The 25,253-nt window shown below is 38.4% G+C and overlaps 1 protein-coding gene across 2 annotated transcripts in view; it reads right to left on the bottom strand.

Annotated features, from left to right (window-relative positions):
- Window positions 1–24,080, bottom strand: part of LOC124214220 (uncharacterized) — a 53,804-nt gene extending 29,724 nt beyond the window's left edge. The window contains exons 1-2 of one of the 2 annotated variants that reach the window (XM_046616398.2): window positions 23,978–24,080; window positions 10,403–10,744 (exon numbers count right to left, since the gene is read on the bottom strand). In XM_046616398.2, coding sequence (XP_046472354.1) covers window positions 10,403–10,715 — 313 coding nt within the window. In that variant the 5' untranslated portion in view covers window positions 10,716–10,744; window positions 23,978–24,080. Of the gene's footprint in view, window positions 1–10,402; window positions 10,745–18,796; window positions 19,428–23,977 lie in introns of those variants that run through there. The other variant, XM_046616397.2, reaches the window with a different exon arrangement.
- Window positions 24,081–25,253: the final 1,173 nt, after the last annotated feature.

The raw sequence follows: 25,253 nt of genomic DNA, 5'->3' as shown, positions 1-25,253 counted from the left end.
GCGAATCTGCTCGAGCATTCGACGCGATTTTAACACGCCGCGCTCTCCTACAGGCGCTGCGCTCGGCGCGCAGGCGTCAGGTGCGCCGGCTGAGAATCGCGATACGCGCTCGCTTCTGCGCATGTGCGTGCGCTACGACGCGCGAGGAGAACCGAAGGGCTGAGCTCCGCGTATCTGGCTGTAAATCAAGGGTTTATGCATTGAAGGAACCGAGCGAAACCACTTCCGTTGTATTCTCGTGGTTTCAACGTCGTTTTCACCCATCGCTGAGCCTGTAACCAATTTTCAACGCGCTTTTGCTAAACATATTAACTTTTGAACTGCACAAATAATCATGGTCGATACTGCAAATTTTTCTTTGGAAGACAAAAAAAACCGCCAGAGAATGTTTCACACCAGTGTTAAGAGCCCGTTGAATGAAGTTTTTCTCAACTTTGGCTGCGAGTTTATGCATTCGCAATTAACAATTTAGACGTATTTTCACATTTCTTTTCCAGGATCTTTGAGGTTCTTTTTAACTTTAATCTTACTTTTCATATACGTGATTCTAATTATACATAAATTGCTCTGAAATATGATGATGCTTTTCAGTTCTCGGTCATATTATATCAAAAATCCACACCAGCAAATTCAAACCTATCCAAAACATTGATATAATTGTAATTTTTCTACATACGAATAGTTGACTTGTTGACAAAAACTAAAAGTCGGTAAAACCAAATCGTCAGATTAATTCACGCGTCTCGACAACTGATACGAAAATGGATTCAGTCGAATTTCATAACATTATTTGTATTAATGAGTTTTTAGTACATATCTACTCATTACATACAGTTAATCGAAGAGTTTTCAGCAACGGTAAGAATCAATGCAAATATACCTTCAAACGAACTCCATGTTTTCGCATATGACGGAAAAAATCCGAATACACATAAGATTTGAATTTCACGATAACAATATTTCAAAAAAAAATATATATTTACGGTGGAAAATGTGTAGTAAAATCTGTAAAATTCTTTCCAAAAGATGCAAATCCTGTGAAGAAAACTGTAATCCACGAAGAATTTCTTTTAATATTTCTTCGATTTTTATTCTTAACAGATTGTAGTCATAATTCGCAGACTTTTAAAAGGATATTTTGATGAGACACGCAGATTGATTTGCACAGTGAGAAATATTTTGTTGACTTGATTACTGTGTCGACTAAGAATTTCCGTTAGAACCTGGAATAATAACTACCTGACATAGTTAGGACGAGTGTGTAATTTAGTAACGGGATGTAGGCCGTAAAAATGTAGTAACACTGATGCTGCCGCGTTCTGGTAAATTATTTGAGTAAACACACGATAGTGAAAGTAACTTTATACTATCCAGTTATTGCATCCAATTATGTTTATTACAGTTACTGGCATAGAATTTTACCAAAAAAAAAAAAATAACTCGCAAGTTTGCCGAATAAGAATGTCAAAGAATTTGAAAGATCGTAAAAAGTGGCAAAACCAATAAACTCCGGTAAACCGAATCGTAAATGTATTAGCATTCAAAATTACGTTGATCGTTACTGATCTATTCTTAAAGATATTTTTACCATTTTACTGTAAGAATGGCAAAGTGAATTCGATCTATAAGTCAAGTCTACTTTCAACCTTTAATCAAGGCAAAAATGTTTGTAAGCAAAAACATGATGAAACAAATGTTTAAAGCGTGCAATTGACGCTGATAAAATTAAATCTAGTAACAAAAAGTCCTGGTGGGTGGAAAAAAAAAATGTAAAACACTAAATCTCAACTGTCTAAACATCGAGTTAATGACAACATCATAGGCAAACGGAAAAATCAATATATAGTTTTTACGATTCTAATAAAACATAGCTAATTTTATATGCCCACATGAATTCCCTGTAAATCGTCTGAGATGGATTTTTTATCGAGCACGTCGGTAAAACACGATATTTACAATCCTTATAATTTTCAGATGATAAATATGTGATTCAGCAAGCAATACATATTATTATTGCTAACCAAAATCTAACTCAGAAAATTTGCGCAGAATTCATTTTCAAATAAGACAAAGTATTGTTTATCAAAATCGGACAAGCTGTGGTTTCTTCGACGAAAAAATGGTGGAGTAATGCAATTTGGTTTTTAATGGTTTAAAATGGTTTTATTAACTGTTTTTAAATTTCTTCGCGTAACACGGAGACTTTTTCCACAGTTATATCTGACTAGGTTAGTTTCACTGAAACTTTGAAACACTCGCTTTATCACGGCTCTACCGTAAGCCCGATCGAGCTAAGTTTCACAATTACTTTTGTCTGGAACCTGATTTATGGCATTTTATTGTAATTTCAATTTTGCTATTAATATCATTGGCGAGTGCAGATTATCCTAGATATCAAATAGGTCAAAGTCCGAACAGTCACGAGGCTTCGACCAAGTTCTAGACCGAAGCGCGTGCACGCTTAATTTTACACCTGTCTCTCTGCACAATATTCTGCCCTTGATTTGCATCAATCGTATATTATACTACGAGCAGCTATTGCAGCACCACTTTCAGATGGCGTGATCAAACCAGCGTAAAGAATTTGCACCTTTCATTCCTCCTTTATGGTATATCTACGATCAAATTGTAGAGCAGCCACGATCTCGCCGTTTCAAATTATTCAATTATCCGCTATCTCTATGATTAACGACCACACGACATTATCCCATTACCGCGAGTAGAGAATAATTCACCATTCATATATTGTGTGCGGTTTTTTCCCTGTGCGCGTGTATGTGATCGTGTCTATTATTAAATCTTCGTGAATAATTTTGTTCGTCCATGTGTAAAGCGTATAGTAAGAAATTTCAATCATGATTCAAGTTCAAGAGCATAAATTAATATTCTATCGTACGTTGCACTATTTGCAAATTAGCTAAATAAACATGCGAAAAAAAGCGTACGAATTAATGAACTTGGTTATTAAAAATTGTGCGAAAAAAAGAAAGGCTGAGTGAAATACTTCCAAGCGATACTCCGATATTTCCAGTAAAAATTTTGGATTACGAGTTCAATTAAATTAAAAACGTAAGCAGATGGTAAAATGACAAAAAGAATTTCATTTCCATTCGCGTCACTCGTCTTACAATCGGTAGACGGAAGAAAATTTCGGAAAAGTATCCGGTCTCGACTGTTCTTTGTAAATTACAACTCGGATCGGAAGTTTCTTATATTTTTCGTCTCATCCCTCACGCACGAATATATCGGCGAATTGAATTGGACGAGAATTACAGTCAGCCTGACCGAGACGAGGGGAGAATACAGGCCTCACAATCAGAGGTGAATACCGTCCGGGTTATTTGACGTGGGAGATGTGCGTGCGTCATTAAAGCGATCTCTGCAACGGCGGTGAATTGCCTTGGGCAAACTTCTGTTATACACGTGAACTTGGATAAGTACCTGGCAAACTGGTCTATCTGTTGCGAGTCGACGTCACGCCTGGTGACCTGTCGAGGTCTGACGTTGAATCAACCTAGGGAGGTAAATCGCTCTGGTAATGCAAATTTCCGGACTCCAGGCGAACTCTGGTTCGTATATAAGTTGCGTGCGTTATGCGGAGGCTTCGTCGCTTGTTTCCAGTAGATTTGTTGAACCTAGCTTCCCTCCACGGACTTGTAATACGGAAGCTGACTAGGGCCCGCCGTTTAAAACACTCGCCGCGAGACGTGGCAAAAAATCTTTAACCTTTGGCCAAATCGGGTAACCTACATCCGGATTTTTACTCGCGTTTCAAACTCGGGATTTTTTACTTTGAAAATGAATGGGACCGATAGTAATATAAAGTTGAAAACGATTGAAGAATTCTATTTGGAAAGTCTGCGGTAACGATAGGAAACACAAATGCAACATTCTTACTATTGAATTGAGAGAAGATCTTGAAATTGGACCGTTTAAAACGGTAGGTCTTAAAGTTGGATAGTTAAAGAAAAGCGTGCACATTAGGGTGGGTCAAAAAAAAATCAAGTATTTTTTTTTTTTTTTGGATCCGACACACGAAAACTAGTTCCTAGGTACCTCTAGAAAGTACTCACCAAGTATGAGCTCCTAATATTAACGGGAAGATTATGCTCATCATAGTTTTCCATTTTCAATTTAGTATCATATAAAAATGGTCATATCTTATCAACAATAAATCGTTTAACCAATCGCAAAGTCAATATTACTATTATTAGGAAATTGAACGCTCTACAAAAATGGTCTCTTATACTTTTTTCATTAATCCAACCATTTAGAAGAAGGCTTTTATTTAAGAAATATCATTTAACATGTCGGGAGAAAAAAAATTTTATATGATACTAAATTGAAAATGGAAAACTATGATGAGCATAATCTTCCCGTTAATATTAAGAGCTCGTACTTGGTGAGTACTTTCTAGAGGTACCTAGGAACTAGTTTTCGTGTGTCGGATCCACAAAAAAAAAAAAAAAATACTTGATTTTTTTGACCCACCCTAGTGCACATGAAACGAAAATAGAAAAGCCTGATAGCCGGTCGGAGCATCCCGCCGCTATCCTAATACCTGCAATAAAGATAAGGGAATGCTCCAGCAATGCCCAAGTCTAGCTAATGTAAGTACGAACATAAAGTGCCTAGAACACCCGATAGAAGAGCCCCGGACGATAAGATTCATCGCATGTAGTAGACTTTCATGTATGCAGTTATGTGTATTATAGCGCCCGTGGAAAGTGTTTAGGAAACGGTGGGTAAGGTCATGGTATCTTTTTCTCCTCCTTGTCCCATTTTTTCTTACATCCACGCGTCGCGTTCACACAGAGAAATTGTTGTCTCTGGTCAGGAGACAACATTTCGCACTTGCGGTGAAGTCGTCGATCCCTTTTGCAAACACTGCGAAGGTAGAGTAATGTTTATAAGGAACATCTAGATTCTAGACTGTGCTATAAACGTTTAAACGGGGAGTTAAACTCGAGAAGAAACGAACAACTTTCTCAACTGCTTGGACAATTTACTTAAATGCGGGCATGCAACACGGACTCGTTTCTTTCTTCATTGATACAATCATCTTACGCGACGATCTATTAAAATATGAAAAAGACGTTATCGCGACGAATGATTTTTCAACGGTCCTACTTTTTCGAATGAACTGCATTTTCGGGAAAAGTACAAAATATCAATCACCCCGATGATCCAAACTATAATTTGAAGTTATTCAATGAAAGTAAGAATATACAGTACAAGTATACACAATAAATCTCGTTGCCTCGCCAAATTTTGTTGAACTTTATTGCAATTGACACTATTGTGATCGGTCAATTGGTCAACGAAAATAAGCACGACGTTTTCCACATTTTGTAGAAATTCTTCTTTGTATGCATATTTCTTTTCCCATAAATTTTGTATTAAATTTTACTTTCCATCGAACGAATATCAATCATTTCAACAGATTCGAATGAAAAGTCGACATTAGGCTCTAGTTTACAATTTTTGTATTCTCATTTCCCTAAACTTTTAGAAAAAAAATTGGTAGCTTGCGAATACGTGGATTCGACATATCTTAAATGTGCAACTGTCGCGTACCAAAATAAGCCTAAAAATACGTATCCTTGCCTAATCGACTCCATTAAAACTGTAGTCAGAAGTCCGAATCAAACCAGCACGATTGTATAATACAGTACAAAAGTTTAGGACAAGATGTATCGATCGAAAAAATAAAAAACGCAAATTTTTCTCGGTCACATGGCAGTGCGTAATAAATTGATTGAACGAGAAATATGTTATAGGAATGAATGGGTTTCTGAACGGTGTTCACAGAAACATGTAGAAACAAATATAATTCGAACACCCACTTCCGGGGCCGCCTCGAGTGATTTACGTTTCATTCATTGTCATTCAGGCATTCACCACCCCGCGTACATATCCATGTAATCGCCTGCGTGAGCGTCGGTGTAAACGCGATGGTAATATGGTGGCTTATCCCCCTTATCCTTTACCCATATGTCACTGACCACCTACCACGTACTTCCACGCGGCTAAACAGCGAATTGCTAAGGGAAGATATATAGTGATGCCGAGTCTTGGGAATTCACTGTATCAACGTACACGCGAGTCGACAATGCTCGTTCTGATATTAAATTATAATTCACGACACGCTCGCTCACCTTACCTCATACTTTCCTCCTCTATTTATAGATACGCGCGTGCGTGTGTGCACACGCATAAAACACATGCAACTGCTGTTGATACCATGGGCATTTTCATAGCAACTTAGACGAACCTGTAGTAGCGATGGTCGCGAACAAAGATCCCTTTTTCGATAAGAAAATGGGGATGAGTTAACTTCTAAGGTGACTTCGAAAAGGCAAATTCAATTACTTTCTAATAGACGTAATTTTTCAGTCTGATAGCACAACAATCTCTTGCTTTGAAACTCTCTTTCATTATTTGACCATCAGACATTTGTATTAATTGTTGCACGGCAATACTCGAATTACAATTTTTTTAGCGAGCATTTACTGTAAAATTTACCATTTGTGAAGAGATAATTTTTTTACACGACCAGTTTTGATGGGGCTGTTCCCAAAAGAAGCCCAAAAATACTTTTGAATCTTTCAATTCAAATTGCAATACCTTTGTCGAGAAAATTATCATCAACGTCGCCTCTGATACAAGAGATTGAAATCTTAGAGAAGTCTTAGAATCATATGAAATTATCTGAAATCACGTAGAAATATTCTAGGAAATATCATCGTGAACGTACGTGAAATCCTTTTAAATTTCTTCGAATCTATATGGATATCACATGAAGTTGCTTATAATTTTCTCTAACGGGTCGAAATACTGGACTGGAACATGTTTCAAAGGTAGTTTAAATCTTGCGTAATACATGAAAACTTGTACAAGAATTTACTGGAATGCAATTAAGTTATTTGGAGTATCAAGAATGACGCAGCTTTGTAATCCTCGAATCCTTAAACCCGATATACGCAATTTACAAATCACCAATCTCTCGCACTGATCATATTGTACAAGGTGAATCATCAACTTCCGTTCAACTATCACCGATCTTTGATGATTACTGACCCATCACTTTGTCATTAAATATTTCTTCGGATGTTGCGATTATCAATATATTTTTTGTGATCTATATATTTCTACGATTTCAAAGGGCCTATTAGTTGTTTATTTACCTAATTTTTTCGACAACTGACTCTGAAATTTCGTTCACATAAAGTACTGTACTATTTGATTGAGTCTTTAAAAAGAGAGACATACCGTAAGCCAGTCGAGTAGCGGAAGAACCACCTTAAAATAGCGATCCTTCACCTCGGCGTCAGTTTTCCGTCCAATCTATCACTCACGATCAGTGCTCTAACGTATCACACAATTGACTTCCGCTCTTTATCAATGAAACTTAGCGTAACTCACGGTAGTGTGGGAATAAAACTTATACAGACAGCCGATCTCAAATTCTGCACCGATGAAAACCTCGTTCCAACATCATTTTTACCTTTCTGAACCAATTTAGCCCAATGACGATTGAAAAATCGCCAAAGACCAAGTCAAAACGCGTGGGCAGAACTGGCAAACGAGGCTTGGACGCTCCTGGGGTAAGAAATAGACAGACAGAGTGGATATAAGGAGCCGATAGATTTCAGTTGAAACGCGGAAGGTGGACGTGAATTATTACAGAGCCTGAATCGACGCAGTCCGCATGGCTTCACGCAGCTCTTATCTTTTGATCGTGATCGCGCGGCGCTCCTTTTCCTCGCTGGCTGTTAGCCGCTTGTTCGTTTATCCGTTTGTTCATTCCGCCGTTCGGCGTATATTTCATTACACGGCAAACCCTCCGTATTCTACTCCCACGTCCTTTTGTCCGTCCGTGGCATCTGTTACCGACTACTTTCGTTGGACCGCCGCATGTTGACTTAGGTTAAATCACAGCGACAACCAAGCGCACATAGTAGGTACCTACTTATAATTTACCGGTTGTGTACAAGCCGCGCAGAGCATGTGAATCCATCTTCGCTGGATCCTCAGAACGGCGATTATAAGTGTCTGCGATTCGAGGGGTGCGTTAAGCACACTTGGCGTTAGTGATTCTAATTGTCAGGCGGTTAATTTCGTGGACAAGTCGGTTAGGTTGGCAGTACAGAATCATATCGCAGCTGAGTATACAAGTTGAAGTTGACTGTAAGAAGTTGAAAAAAAAAACTAAAAACATCTGGTTTTTTGATGAAAATCGGTACTCGTCGGTTCGTCGAGTGGCTGACCGCGTATCTGAAGTCAGATTGCGAAATCAGAAATGGTGATCTAATATGGTGGAAAGAATCTAAAAATATTTCAATTTTGGTAGAAATTGATATTCAAAGGTTCTTCGGAGCACCGATAACGAACCCAAGGTCAGACTTGCAAAATTTGCAACGGTGGACCCATTACAGTGGTTCGAAATTAAAAAAAATCATCATATTTTCAGCGTTAATCACGAATCTGAATTTGTAGTTCCAAATCCGAATTGGATATCATTCTTTTTTCTCTCTATAAACTTGAAGCCTGCAGCTTGTGAGAACGAAAAGTTCAAGGGCTGGCTCATGGCCGGTCTAAAGCCGTTTGTTTTTACAAGAAGTTTTTCAACTAGTGATAAAAAAAAAAAACGTTAAGCTTCCAAACGAAACACCATAACGGAGACACGCGTCTTGTATAAAGGCCGATTCATTTGTGATCGGTTTTCTGCCGACCAGATTTTGATCGAATACGTGCCTTCGGTGCGGCCCGTACGTGGCCAAAAACGTTGCTCGTTGTAATTACTATTTGTCGAAGCTTTGGCTATCTGGAATTTGATCTGAAAAAAGTATCATATAGAGGAGGTTACGCAACCGGCAGCTGGTTTATACACACGCCGGACCAAAAGAGCGTTTCTCGGTGATCGGCGCAGAATGGATCGGGAGCGAATAAACCGTTAATAAATGGTCCTTCTACGGTATTAGTTTTTTGAACACGACAGCTCTATTCATCTCCAACTGTCTCGCAGCCGCCTCTGTAAGACGACTTTTATACCCGCCCGATTTGCTGTACAGTTACTTAACACGGAGTCGCGGGGCGACGATCGCTCTTCGTTCGATGCGGATGTACGGGGTTGCGTTATAATACACGTCGGAAAGATGTCGGTGCGTTGCTAATTTTTCGAATAAAAACGGATCGAGCAGCCTTCCGAAGTGATGAAAAAAAATAAAATAAATTTCCTATTTTCACCTGTCAACCGTATAAATTGCTTGCATTCGTTATTTACCCTTTTTTTGTTACAACGTTTATTCGTGCATTCATCTTTTTGCGCCGCGGACTCGATATTCGGCATAATCGATCAAGATTTATCGAGTCTGAAAAATCCGATGTCAGGTACGAAACGCCAGCTGGAACAGTCTTCGAAACGCATGATCATCGTTCGAAGTGAAAAAAAAAAAAGAAACGAATAAATCCCTGCATTGTTTCCTTAACGGTCACGTTACACGTTTTGTACTTTATTTTTTCAGACAATTCGATTTGTATACTTATATATTTTCAGCTGAATTTCGATGTATAGTCATTACATTTTTCTACGACTTTGATTAATCGCTGTTTCTTATCTCATTTTACTCGGCTGCCTCTTTGAATCGACTTGCGATTTGCTGCCGTCACACCGCTTAACACAATCGTATGCTTATAGAATTTTTTATAATAATCGATCTGCGTTTACTTTTATAAAGACGTATAAAACATGATAGATACAACGGAAATTTTTCTCATGCTTTTTGCAAATCAACCTGAACTTTGGATCGACCGATTAGGTTGTCAAAGGACTCAAATACAGTCGTTAATATCAAACTCTCATCACAAGTTTCAGCGGTGTTATTGGAAACTTGTTAAACTATCCACCCAACAGCAAAAAATGGTAATTTTTAACCAGTCCGTGTATTACCTAAACTTTGTCAATGAAGCTCGACCGATCAAAACTTAAAGAAGAAAAAGACTGAAGAGTATGAAATACGATTTGTGACGAAATTGCAGTTATTTGTACCGTTGTTTTAAGACAAATCATTATTAACTCTTTCAGTCATGCATTTTCAGACTCGATATCATAACCTGAATTTTGTCATCCGACCTCGGATTTGAAGTCGGAAATTGATCATTTCAATATCCAAGATGTTGGATCAAACCATCAAAATTCGATTATTCGTGCCGGGACTTGTTACTCGGAGGTTTTTCGCTAGGACATTGAAATTTTTGTGGTGGAACGCTTAGCATCCCACCGTGACTAAGGGGTTAACAATCCCCTAGTAGCCGTGCAGGTGTTTCTCACACTCTACCGAGTCTAATGCCAAAAACCGCGTTGCGGAACGAACTTTATCGTTAAAAAATGACGACTCACCGGGATATCCTTCGGGGATGACAATTTCGGGTCCAACTTTGACGTCGTGGCGGTATCGGTGCATCAGCAGGGTTGCGGTGACTCTCAGGGAGCGCTGCTGCTGCTTGTAGAGTAGAATTGGCCTTGTCCCAGCGCCTTCGATCCTGACAACTCTCGGCAGGGAGAATCTGTCGAGGAACTCGCGCAGGGGAACGTAGCCTCCTCCAGAGCCAACAGCCTCGGCTGTAGCTTCCCTCGAACTTGGCAATGAATCGTCGCCCGTGCCGGTGGCCTCGCCGCTCGAAAGGGTTGAAAACTCCCCGCTCGACGACATCTCTCGAGTAGATTTAGCCCCCGTTCAGACTGTGGGTCGAATAAGGAGATTTGGTGAATTTTCGTCTTTTTTTTTTATTTTCCTATTTCACGTTTCAAGTAGTTTAGAGAAAAATAATTTGACCGTACGTTTTATTTTAACGAATTTTTAACAACGTTTGAAGCAAATACGAGATGTTGAAAGACGGTGAAACTCTATTGTCCACAACTTTTGCGACTATCAGTTTTAACCGAAATCAAAAAATGTGGACTAATTATTTTTTTCAAATACTCTTATTATACTTTATGCACGTATAAGAAACCGGCGTTTTTTGCCATGAAACTTTACTGTTAATCGATTTCATGGATTGTGCGCGTGGTTTCTCATGTGCTTGCGTTATGTATACTGGGCTATAGACTGTTTCAAATTAGGGGAATATTACTTTCTTTTTTTTTTTACTTCAAGGAGGTCGAACATTATTTATTGCTGTACGAAAAATCATACTGTAGCATAGGATTTTTAGCTCACGTCGAATAAGTGCATTGCAACACGTGACTGTTTCCCATACATGTCAATATCAAATGTAGAGAAAAAAAAAAAAACAAACAAACAAACAAACAAAGAAAAAAAACACTTATTCCAGTTTCTTCACAGAATCTTACAAAATAATCGCGAGCACGGTCTTACACGAATGTAATGTGTGATAATAACGTATCTTCACGTTAGAGCTAACAAAAACCGAGTATTAGCGAAACAAGGACTGTCTGTACCTTTGTTCAAAATGGCGGACTGAATCCAATCTTCCATGGTCGACAAAAATTAATGTATGATTATGTATCTTAAAATAAAGCCAGTCTATCTGTCAAACCATAAGATAAAATTATTTTTGCAAGTTCCGCGAAGAAACTGATGTGACTATACTTTCTTACACAAGATATGTAAATGTCAAGGAATCACGTGGTGTATGGGCCGAAAAATATCTATTCAGAGAGATATTATATTATGAGCTTTTATGTTCGTTCTTATGTTGAAAATGCAAAACAACAAAAAAAAAAAATACAGTATAGACAACTATATTACAGTTATTTCCTTACGGTTCCAACAGTATTCGCAGAATTATCATAACGATGCCCATTTGACTATCATTTTTTTAAAGTGCACTAAGAGGCACTGGTAAAAAAAAAATCTTCCTGTGAATTATTGCAGAATTTTAAATCCCGCCGTTTACGGAGTGCAAATTTTGTAATTTGACAAGTGCTAATAAGACCAAAACTTTTTCGTCACTATATGTTTCTTTTCTACAACCTGCAGGGTCATTTATCGGTTATTGAACACTCGAGCCGTGAGCGAGCGAGAGCTGCTTAAATATGAGTAACAGATAAAATCAGTAGCGTTAGTCGCGTGCTCAACAACCGATAAATGACCCTGTATTTTTTGAGTTGCCTTTAGTTGAAAACAAAAACAAGTATATTATTTTCCAAACAATTGAATTCATAAAATCTCAAACAATGCACAGAAAGTATTACCCACTAATTCTACTGGCAAGGTTTGAGAAAAATTCACGTGATGAAGGAAAAAAAAGTGAATTAGTTCAACGAGAATTATGCTTCGGATACAAAGTTCTTATCGATACCCAAACGAGCATCACCGGTTCGCCAGGAAACGAGAAGGTCTTTCGGTTATTAACATTATAATACAAAAATCGTGTTACGCGAGCATTCAGCCGTTGTTGCTCGAACAAATGAAGTGATTTGTCGAGGAACAAAAACGTTAAATATTAATTAGATTCAGAGCGTTTTTTTCGTAACAAGCTGCACGGTATACAAATTTATAAACAATGAGAACGTGTAAAATTACGTTTCCAGGATAGCAGCATAGAGATTTTCAAGGTTTGCCCGCGGTCTGCAAACTCAAATGTACCGAACGTGAAATCGCATGTACTTCGAGGTATAATTTCTACGCAGTACCGAGCGTTGCGTAACGTGTATATTCGCGATTGAAATCGAATACTTGCGTCGATTTGTACCAGAAAGCCTCTGTTGATCTTATCGTACGACGGATCAAAAAATTGCGTAGACATAGAGAAGCGCTAGTTGTTAAAAAGGCATGCTCGTTCCGAGTCTAGGTAGTTACATCGTTCGATCAAGGATTGTAACTCGGTACAACCAAGTTGGACCAACAATTTTATCATTAATCATTTCGCCCTCGACATAATCACTTTCACCTGCAATTGTTGATTTCGGCAATGTATAACTTGTACGCGCATTTTATACGTACAACCAATTTCGCCATCGCCGTTAATTTTGCTTGGGTGTAAGAGGTATGCGTAATATATGTAGGTATACTTCGGTTGATCGGATTTAACGTGTCGATGTTTGCTTTTTTTTTGCCATTGCAATGAGCGCAAAAGTAACGCGTGTACGAAAGCAAAAACGGGGCTACATGAAATATCGAACAACGCGTTTCTTTAAAGTCGTGTTTTCTTTTCTCTTGTTATTATTGATTTGCACACGCGTGCGATATCCCTGCACAGTTTTCACTTGTCGACTTGAGCCCAAAAATTGATCGCGTCCTTTACAATGCAAGGTACTCGTCAAAGTGTAATTTTGGATCATACGTTAATCACTCAGTTCTTATTGTTAGCAATTTTCTCGAAAAATTAACAGAATTTGCAAAGTTTATTCGGAGGTCGAACATTACTTGGTTTATAAAGCCGTAGATCTGAACCAGTTAGTGGAAATTTCATAAAAACTACTAGACCGAACCCGAATTCATTAATTTTGGCACACTGTGTGTAATTTTTATTCGAATTTTCATTCCATACAATTGACGTATTCGTCATTTCGATTTATCGAACTCGTTCGCTTATTCAAGTGACGCTGTACTCCGAATGCGGATCGATTTTCATCGCACGAATAACAATTCACGTTCAAAACTCTACTTAGAACTTGAAAGTGGGTTAATATTCTAATTTGATAACCCCTAATCTTGTTGCACATTTTTCAAACGCGTTTCTGTGACTTTGCTGTGAATCAAAGCTGAAAATTCGCTTCAACGGTGTTGAAATAAAATTTTGTTAAAGAAGAAGAGAGGAAAGATCGGTAAACTGCTTCGCTTATCGGTAAAATTCCGGTTACAGGCCGAAATAAAAATGTTTCAGTTTTACTGAGAACACAATTTGTAAGATTTTACTATATTTTCTCAAACACAATATCGCTCTACTTTCAACTACATATCGGCAGATCGCGTCATATAGATATCTATTAATTCCGATCACCAAAGAGGCGTGCATTGACTCATTGCGAAAGTGGACATTGTCGGAACGTTGAAGAGAAGTGACGGCGATCAAGGTTAATTTCATATCTGGTATACCAAAAACTGTTGGACCCGATTGCGCGTGACGAAATAAGCAAATCAGTTAAAATCCGACGTTCAGAGGGATCCGGAATTCAAGCGTATCTGGCCGAGCTTTCACTCCACAGCGCAACTTGTTATATTCTCCGTGAAGCCGAATGAAGAGAGTATGAAATTCCAATATACATATATTCAAGTATTCAGGTCTCCTTTTCACTCGGCAAAAGCGAACCCCTTACAGCTGTCCATAAAAAAGCACAATTCGCCTTTGTTACAATGCCAGACTTTCCGAAACTCGGCTTCGTTTATTTTCCCTCGTAGGTACTCGAAAACTTCTGTCTCGTTTCGAGTTTAGGAAACCAGGCTCCTCACAATCAGTTATAACCCTGTTTTGTATTCGTCCCGTTCATCGTCAGACTCGTAGTTACGAGCAGCCCGAAACCTCGCCGTTCGTCAACCACATTCACATTTTATGTCGTATACGGATTTCAAATACTGGATTACGAGAAGAAGAAAATGAAGAAGAAAAAAAAATAAATAAAAATGTTTCAAGCCGGGCAATGCGAAGCAAACACGATGCGTGTAGGTATTATAATATTTACGGAATATGCGGCAATAATCCACGTGCAGGCAATGTTTGCGTTTAGATTTGAAAAAGAGAAGAAAAAGTTTCTCATGCTTCTGACGTATAATATAGTTACCCAAAAATCCCTCACATTTACGCTCTTATATGCTAATGCGTGCGTGACCAGGTTGGAAAAAACTAGAATCAATATTATACGCTTCAAAATTTCAAGTGATCCTCATTTCGGTCGTGTCATACTTTTATGGGACAGTTTGTGGTACGGTTATGACGTGTATACCAAGACAAACTACACTGCTAATACAGAATTTGTAATACCGGCATTCCGCTAAGGTCAACGTTTATGCCGATTAGCTTACAAAATTGAAATTCAAAGTATAAGACATTTTCCCCGGCCCAAAATTTCGTCTCATTCAATCCCGATAGGAGCCGTAAGTGATTCCTAATACTGTTATATGAATTACTTGTCCTTTTCTGAATCTTCGTAAACTTTATCACGTAACTTTATTATCGTGGTAATGACGAGAAATTATTCAAACATTCTTTGCATTCACGTGTCAAGATCAAGGCTGCAAAACTTGATTTAAACGAAAAAATGAAGTTCGCGTGTTGCATTTTTATGAAAAAATGTAGACAAATGATACAGATAAATTATAATTCATGCGGCTAATGGAGGGTCTGTTTTTATACTGAATAAAAATACAAATACGTATTTGCTGTTCGAAATTACCGTTTAAATATAGATTCGTTCGATTTTACTCCACAATGGCTCATTTTATCGGGAAGAGTATCTTCCACAAGTGCAGTGGACCAGATTTTTTATAGTCGGTAGTGAATTTGCTATGGCTATTTTTTTTTTTTTTTTAATAAAAATCAATACCTGCAATCCTGCAAATGTAAACGTGATTAAAAAAAGTGTCTCAGTGACACTTTATATAATATTTTTATTCAATAAAATAATCAATCATAGAATGAAATCGAATTTATCAAATTTTTCATCATTCTAAAGTAATTTTAAGTTAAAAATCGATATCTGGACTCTATATTGTAATTTCGGTTTTTTTTTCTTATACCTACATTTAGAGAAATATTCGTAGCTTGAGAATTCGTGAATTTGATAAATCTGTGATGCTTCTTGACTCACGAAATTCCTTAAATTGTGAAAAATTTCATAAGTAACCTTGTATCAAAAAGTGTGTATCGAAAAAAAAAAAAAAACACTCGCGAGGAGCAAAAAAAAGGTACTCGATCATAAACAGAGAATTTAAAAAACAATCCGACGTAACCTCTGATACAACAGAAAGATAAAGATAAAACAAATACACTAGAAGACGAGAAAGATGGTAATTGATATTTGAAGTAAAACAGAGGGAGGAAACGTACGGTCTAGATTGAATTGTGGTCGAGGTTAGGTTTGAAAAATGTGCCCTCTAGGCAAGATCTAGCTCACTGGCAAGATCGGCAGCTGCCTTGGTCATTGGCCACTTTTTATCATCCACTCGGTCCTGCCCGGAGGGGATTTGTACCCTAAAGAACCGAGAACTCACTTTCCATTTATACATATAATTCAAACTTCCATGAAGGAGCAAAAAACTCGCCCCGAGTTATACGATCAACCGATGAAACAAAACTCCGGAGAAGAGATGAGAAACGTTCACGTACAGTATCAGTGTACACAACTTCGCAGGTAATAATTATCATTCTCATATAAATATTCCCGGAATGAAACAAAATGCGAACAAGAAATAGGACTAACGATAAGAAGATAAGAAGAAAACTCGCTTGCCTCGGAGCTTTTCAAAGTCCTCGTTACTCGGCCCGTATCGCCTTTGTTTACTCAAAATTCCCGATGTTTATCTACAAGCACTTCGCTACCCGTGAAATCATTTCAAACAAGTCGCACTGTTGTATAAAAAATGAAAATATCAAGACAAAAAAAGGTTCAAGAGGCTCAGATCCAAGCCTAATCGAATTCGATATAATAGTTTAAATAATAATTTCATGACACGGAACCTATTTTTTTTACAACTGCAGTCTGTAATCGCAATGGCTCGATGATCGGTATCTTTAAAAGTTTCAAATTTTACCATTGCGTCGCTACGTGCATCCGATTTAACGAGGCATAGCTAATTTTGATCGCTTGTGTGTTTTCTGAGAACCGCCTGAAATGAATTTTGAACAATTTCTCACGATTTTCAAATTTTTCACGATATCGAGCACCGGATTTTTTCTCATCACCTGACAAGCTTCAGAGCAAAATGTATCCTTACGATTTCCAGAGAGTTCATTCGCGAGTAAAAGGAACACCGACGTGGTTTGCGAAAATTGGAAAATCGGTTCGTTTATAATTTAACATATTTAGTAAGAGACCGTAAGTTTGAAGCGATTTTCGTTTTGAGGAGACACTGTTGTAAATAAATTGAAGTCACCGAAAACGCGCTGTTGCAATAATTTTTTCATTTTTACACTTGAAATTGTATCAACGTTTCCACCAGAATGTTGTGGAATCCCGAACCCAGAGTCTTATAATATCTGAATTCATGTATTGCATAACATATGGAAATTAGAAAGAAATTCAAAGTGTTTGGATCCAATTTTACAACAAATCACTTTCCTAATCTACCTCGAAGCACTTAATGATCAGATTCGTATATTACTAATTAACAGCTATAAACGTAATTTGCTAGAGAGGCACATTGGCCGAGGTAATCGACATTCTCTTTCATTCATTTATATGCAGTCATCATGATACTTATTTACCGGCTTCGATAGACCTCACATTCACAAAACGAAGACATTTTTTGTTTGCTTTTGAATAACAACGCACGTTATGCGATGAATAATTAATGCCGGTGAATATGTAATCATCGATCGTTTCATTTATTTAGTATCTCGTTTCAAGTAACCATCAATGTTGAACACATTTTTTTTTTTTTCTTTTTTCGAAATTAAACGCCATTCTTAGAATCAAGTTCTACGAGTTGTCACTCGTCTCGAAACTGGATACACCCGAAGAGAACAGCTGTGTATATGTACAGTCGCCGCGTGAATTTCGATCAGAATTGTGATTTATACGGTACTTGGAAAAGTTTTTTTTGTCAATTTTAAAAGGAGACCGTAATTTTTCTAGTTTTTACTTCTTCACGGCGATAAAGTTTACCTTCAAAGTATACAACGTGTGCTTTTTTCATCAAAGTACCGTAGGTCAATTTCTTTCTATTGCAGACAATTTGTTTCTCAGGAATTCGAAGCAAACTGAGGATGATCCGAAGTTGGATCAGCGAAATTTTCACCACTTTTACCGATCGCAGATGAAGACTTTTACGCAATCTTACGCTCGGAGCGATCGTTCGACTGCAGGAATATTTCTCGAGATACTCGAGTTCTCGGAACTTGTCTGACCAACAAGGCAGCGGCAGGTGATTCCACGATTTCACAAAGTGGATGACGATATAACCGCAATTTGCGAAAATGCGTAACTCCGATGTAACAAAGGTTGCGCCGATCAATTTCGCGAATACCTCAGCGACCGGGGAAGATTACCGAATACACCTACAAACGCTCCCAGCCATCGACAAGTCACTGAAAATTTGCATAATACCGCAAGGAAAGCAAAATCGGAAAAATGAATAGCCGATTAAGCGCGAAATCGGCCCGAATTGCTTCAATGAAACAATTACGCACGACTTCCTCTTACCGCATTAGCGGAGCGGTATCCGCACTGTTTGCGGTTAAAAAACAAATGTGGCGAGCGTAGTTGAGAATGGACGGAAAAAGATGCAGGGAGAAAGACTGCGGTGAGTGTAAATAGTGTTTTCCTTGTACCGACGTTTACGGAAAGCCATAAACTGCATTTTTACGAGCCTGTGGCTGTCAGCCGTCGAGGCAACCCGAGCACGAACGCTTCTGACGTAATAAATCGGCATTGCGCGTCAATTATCCGTATGAAAAGTTGGCCATATTAGTATAACCGTTTCCAGGCAAACCCCAATTAAAAAAGTCTCCGCGAGTATTTACAATTCGATCCGTTACACGAACGGCACTCTCTTCATTTACGAAGCTCCAGGTACGGATGCCATCACCGTTCAAGTAAAACAATTTCATTATTGGCATTTATTTGGGATTTTGGTTTTACACCGCAATTTCATTCTTTTCATTCCATTACCTTGATATCTCTCACATCCTTGATAAAAGTGTATATTGCAGTCATTCGTAGCACGCATTACTAATTATTATATGTTTTAACGATCAAGAATCCTCATTCGTGCACTTGTACCTTTACATTTGTTTATCAACCACTCCGAAACGTACGAACGTGATGAAACGAACTCAAATGAAAGAAAGCAAAAAAAAAAAAAAAAAAAAACGAAAAGAAAAGAAACGACAACGCAGGTACGACAATTAACTTGACTATTTAAACGCGTGTCCGATTAAAAATTTCCAATTAATCAAACTGCACAAATACAATTCAATAATAATATCTCCGTAAGATCCTCGGTTGATACAGAAAATTGTGATACAATTTTCCCCACGACGTTCGTTATTTATTTTATTTTCTATTCATTTTATCAGAAGTAAAGTAATTTCACGCACGAACCGTCAAACCGTCTACAATTAATTCGGATTTTAGGAGCACATCAACGTCGAGCTGCTAATTATTCTCGGCGATTTAATTCATCAGCGAGGGACTTTCGAGCACCACCGCGGCACTTGATAAGCGCACGTCAAGCGTGAGTTTTCCTCGTCGGGGAAAGCGCGTGTTGGACCGCGACGTCGGGCGCCTCGACGCCCGGGACGAGATTGTGCGACTGAGCTTAGAAGCCGCGCGTCGCCGTGACTACTTCCACTCCCCCTCCCACCCCCCTCCCTTACTCTCCTACACGTTTCAACGAGCCGAAGCGTGATGTTCGTAGTCACGTGTGCTGCACGCATATTCAACGCGTGTACTCTTACGCGTGACTGCGTTAAATCAACGACGACTAGGAAATCACGGGGATTAGTTCAATTCGATGACGTTGATATTCGGAGTGATTTCTCTGTGACTTTTATCCCCTGATTTTAGGGGATTTCCAGCCTGACGAGTCATTTCCACTTGTTTACGACGTTACCCGTGATTTCCGGGTTCGATGGAATCACAGGAAATGAGGAAGAAATCAATGGAAATTCATCGCGGGGAAAACTTATTCTATGGACCAGCAAATTTTAGCGTCCGATTTATATGGAGAAAAGTAGAATCTTAGCTTTCGAATCAAAGATTTTGCAAGTTAATCGACTGCGAAAAAGCAAAATTCTAGCTTTTGTAACAAATGTTTGTGCGGAATAATTGATTACCGCGATGAAAAGATGTCAACAAATAGAAAATCAACGAATGTGCTCGATAAGAGAAAAGTTAATAGGATGTCAATATTTGCACGTTTCCCAGAAACGGCCATTTGAATTGTGATTTTAAGAAATTCACCAAAGATTTCTTATGATTTTAATCGGTTCGATTGAACTCCAGTTATCCTTTGACACTGTGATTTTCAACATTTGAATTTGTGACTTGCTTCACCGGATAATCTCATCATATGTACTTAGGCACGAAAATTGAGGTGCGAGTCCGTGATGTAAAAAGTTGCACAAAACAAACGATGCAAACTTTGTTTTGGGAACTGTTTAACTTAAAATGGAAACTAATTGTTAGTAATCAAATTTACTCCAAAAATAGTAGTCCTTACTATTTTTCTATGATTTTAATTTGAACGAAAGGAAAATATGAAATCTGCCGACTCAAAATTTCTGTCAACCGATAATAAACATAACTGTGGGCGCAAACAATTATTGTTTCGGTAGATCAGTTAAACCTGAACTTTGGTACGGAATATGCGGTGAAAAAAATAAACGTATGGTTATGTTATCTAGTCACGACTGGAGATACGGAATGTAAAAAAAGAAAACGTGGTTACAATCAACTAACTGATCAATGAATCAAAATTAGCTGATCCGGGTGTTCCTTTTGGAGCAGGTATAATAAACTCGCTTAATTGGATGCAGGAATTGACGGAGTAGCCAATCATCTATGCATGTCGTCGGCAATTAAGAAAAATGAGACAAACGACTGTGTCTCGATTATTATTTAATATACATATTAATTACATCGTGCAAAAAAACATGTCAGACATTTTTTCTATAAATAACGAATGGTCATACATTATTTTTTAGAAAATGCTATTCGAGTCTCTTGTCAACCGGAATACCAAAAGTTCAAGAGCTCACAATATCACACCTTGTAAGATATTCAAACTTTAACATTCCTACAAACTACAAAATAAACATTAGTTAACGTGTCAATAGGTTTTTGTCGAACCGTTTTGGAATTATGCCAGATTTCGAACCGTCTAAACGACTCATCATCTTGCCTATAAATTACAAAAATCCAGGTTCAGTTAATTTCTCGAAAAATCGTTCAATAAATTACGTACTGAATTATTCCAACAACCGCATGATGAGTCTATCGGTAAGTTTTGAAACTATTCGAAGTTCCGTAAGTCCTTGGTGTACAAGTTTTGTTCAGTAAAACTCGTCGGCCGCTTTTGGTCACCGTTTAACATTCGATCGTCGCGATTAAAACGGATGGACGATCTCTGAGAGTACATGACTTTTTGTCCAAAGAACTTGGCAGGGTTTTGAAGAATTTGTACCGCCAAATTCGCAAGGTGAGTTTCAAACAAAGTCTCTCTGTGTCCGAGATGTGGCGTAAGTACCGGAGGACTGAAATCCGTGACGGATTATCAGATAAGTCGATTGAAGCGACCGCATCCTTTTGATCCACCAGCTGTCGGATACCGAAACGAAGCGAAGCGTGTCGGTCCCTGACCTGACACACCGCGTCGAAATGCAAAGCTCGGATATAATGACACATTTCAACATAGTCCAGGCTCGTGCCTGCGGGATAATCTGCACTCGGCGAGTAGAGGTGTAATCAACGAGACGATACAACAATGTACCCAGCCTTACCCCCGATCACTGACATTATTATTCCGTTCTTACATTTCTCCATTAATTGTCAGGAATTATGGAGACGGATCGACCACCGTTAATTAGAGAATACCTGCAGACCTCTGGTACGTAGCTCTGTTATTACAGGATTAAACGTGCAGGCGCGTCTAGCTGCAGTCCCCTTGTTTTCGGACGAATGGGACTCACGGAGAACAAATCGTAAGTTAGGTAAAGAGAAATGACCATTAACCAAGCCCTTGAATTTCCCGTTCTCACACGCTGCACGTTCCAAGGCTATAGTGAGAAAAAAGAATAATATCTAATTCGAATTTCGAAGTGGAACTTCAGATTCGTGATTAAAGCTTTTAAAGCCCTCGGATACCATATTATATGAAAATATGACGGTTGTTTTTAATTTAAATCACTACAATGGATCCACCATTGCAAATTTTGGAAGTCTGACCTTGAGTTCCTTATCATTGACCCAAAAACCTCCGCCTACCAATTTATAGCCAAATCCGAATATTTTTAAATTTTTTTAGATTTTTGAAAATAAATTTATACAATTACGTACAGTACAACAAATGCTTGTCAACAATTGAATTTTCGGGTTATAATTATGCTGTGATTCAAGACTTTTTTTCATGTATTTCAGAGAATTTTTGAGAATCAGATCAATGAGCAAAATGAACTGTAAAATATTACAATAACATCAAACACACCAGTCATTGTAAATTATTATGAACATTGGAAATCTTATATCTCTTCTCAAACTGTCAAAATTTTAATATCCGTTACTCGAATTTTCGTATTCCATACAAAAAATATACTACACTATCGCAGATACTCGATACAATCAAATTTTCAAAGATCCTACACCAATCGATATAAATTTTACAGAAACATGTACGGGATCAAGTTTGTAAAAAAAAATTACATATCAGCTCATGACGCACAAAATTGCGCGTAATTGTATGGGAAATTTTCAACAGAGTACAAGCTTTTTTCCTGATACTCGAAAGGACCAAGAACACAGTTGAGATCAGTGACCAAATAATTTTTTCTCAAAACAATAACGACTAAATCTGTATTTTCTTGGCGATCCTCTCAATTCACGAAAATCTCGATATTTTTTTCCGAGACAAGAAGAATCGTTCTTATTCTCAATGTATCTGCCGAACTCTCCGACAAAGGGGTAAAATAGCTTGTAAAAACGGAAAGCCCTGTATTGTCTTCAATCGGGTCGCTGTAGAAGGCAGACCTGCATATAATATCGGAACTTATCGTTCTCTAAAAGCCGATGACGGCACAAATATCCGACCGGGCATTACTTGAGAGTAACGACTTTACTCGCTGCTTTTACTTTAGGGCTGTGAAACCCGAGCCGGACAATCACTCCCCGCGATCTTGAAATTGAAGTAGCTTTCAATTCCCGGTCGTGGAATTTTTTAGAAGCCGATACACGATAAGTCTTTTCCTTTGGCGCGGATATATACATAAATATATCTATATACGTGTGTGTGTGTGTGTAAGTATACATATACCGGTTTCAAATTTTTCACTCCAATTCAGGTGATTACGTAAAGTTGCGCCGTGACCCCGCAAATATAGCATACCTACATATGCACACAGGGTAGGGTGTTTTGCTGGGAGGGGACATTATTTTTTGCTCCCTTCTAAACATTGCGACACGTGCAAAACTTCCTCAGATACGGTATTTTAAAAGATAGGTCGAGGACGGAAATTTCGGTACCTTAACGACGAGCTACTTGACAGTTTACAGCGGTATAGGGAGAAAAAAAGAAAGGTAATAATAAAGGCGTTATTCGGTACGGCGAAATACTCCAAAGTTAAAGAACGACGCCGCGACGTTATACCGAACGGCGATATTATTCCAGAGACATTGGGTGAGAAGGCAAGGTATAATGAAATTAGAAAAGATAGATGCAAGATAAAGAGACAGATAAAAGGTAATCGGAGAGAAAAGGTAACCGAGAAAATTTATAATCTAACTGATTTACCAATCACTAGAGAGAAGCGACAAATTATCAAATTCAGGCACAGCAAGGTAACGAATGATATTCCGATCAAACGTAAGCAAGAAATAGTAACACGCTGCTGTTCAGCGATATCGGTCAATTGATCAATTAACTTCAAGCAAAATCACAGAAACATACAGTAGTCGCTACAAATTAAGTAACTAACAATAAGCAAGCGCTAACCAGTCGCGAGGTTACTTGCGTTATTAGATACCGAGACCACGTGACTCGCGCAGGGTAAACGAGAGAAAATAGAGAAAAGAATATAAACAAGATACGACGCAAGTAACTTCGTGGCTTCGCAACATAACAAGGAAAACCTCACTTACGTGAATAGAAGATGAAGTAGCAACCAGGTATAGAACAGAATAGAAAGAGATCGTAAAGTGTGACGAGTCGAGCGATGCTCATCGCAATCCCGACCGATTTTCGGCGTGCTGCGGTCACGTGATTCTCTCCTTATCCAGCACGATCGCTGATTGGTCCAGGCGGGTCACGTGATACGGGTCAACAGGCAAGACGGGCGGTAGTCCATCTTCTCCTTCGTAGTTGACATATATCGAACTATCGATCGGTCGAGCGATTTGTAGAGGTGTTGTGTTGGGGGTGGGAAGGGTGGGGGGGGGGGGGGGGGGGGGGGGGGTGCAACCCGCACGTTATAACGGCATGGATGCAGGGGTGGAGGTAGGAAATCAGAAAAACCGAAAATAAGAATGGCCAGAATTCCGAATATAATAAACTCGAATAACAAACATGAGAGAACAGATACTATCAGAAATTGTAAGTCCCGAATGGTGCCCAATGAAAAGTTGCAGTTTACCTAAAATTTAAAGAAATGAAATATATATCGTTACCAAAAATTGCTTTTTTGCTGGTTAGGTAAAACAATTTTATTTTGTGTAGGTAAGAAAAAAAATGAATAATCTGAAGAGGATTTTTCTTGATCATGTTAAAAGTATAAACGGAGTTTTTTGGCGTTGAGGGCTTAACGAATGAATGAATGAATGAAATCGGGTTTTCTGACCTTTTATACCCACTCATTGGGTATAAATAATGACGTATGAGCATAATTTAACTTTCGGAATTATACTCTATCGACACTTTATTTTTCGAAATTCTGCTTTATCGTAATTTGAATTTTTGAAAGCTTGCATTTCGGAACTTTGAACCGTCGGGTTTCCAACCATTCGAAACTCGATTGTATCGTGAAGGTTTGACTTCTTTACTTCAAGTTTCGCCGCAAAATAATTGGGAATTAGGCGTTTTCAGAACTTCAACCCCGCTTCTTCCAACAAACTTAATGACCACTCGGCTTTCGCCTTGACTTACGTCTCCAGATCACAAATGTACACAGTGTATAATTCTTCGACACCGTTGCCGTTTTCTATGCATTTCAATTTCTGAGCCCCCCCCCCCCACCCATTATCATCGAAACGTCAATTCGTAATTTTTTCATTCATTCGACCGTCGACAGCGAAAAAACGTCATGGAAAAGGTAAGCAGCGCTGCTTCCAAACAAATGTACAATGCATATGAGTGCAGAACTCGCATCACCTTGCGCCAACTTAAGTCTTGCTCATATATATGTACATATACCGAAGTGGT

This window comes from Neodiprion pinetum, chromosome 3 (genome assembly GCF_021155775.2).
Source record: "Neodiprion pinetum isolate iyNeoPine1 chromosome 3, iyNeoPine1.2, whole genome shotgun sequence".
Lineage (NCBI taxonomy): Eukaryota > Metazoa > Arthropoda > Insecta > Hymenoptera > Diprionidae > Neodiprion > Neodiprion pinetum.
This window is presented reverse-complemented; position numbering and strand designations above follow the sequence as displayed.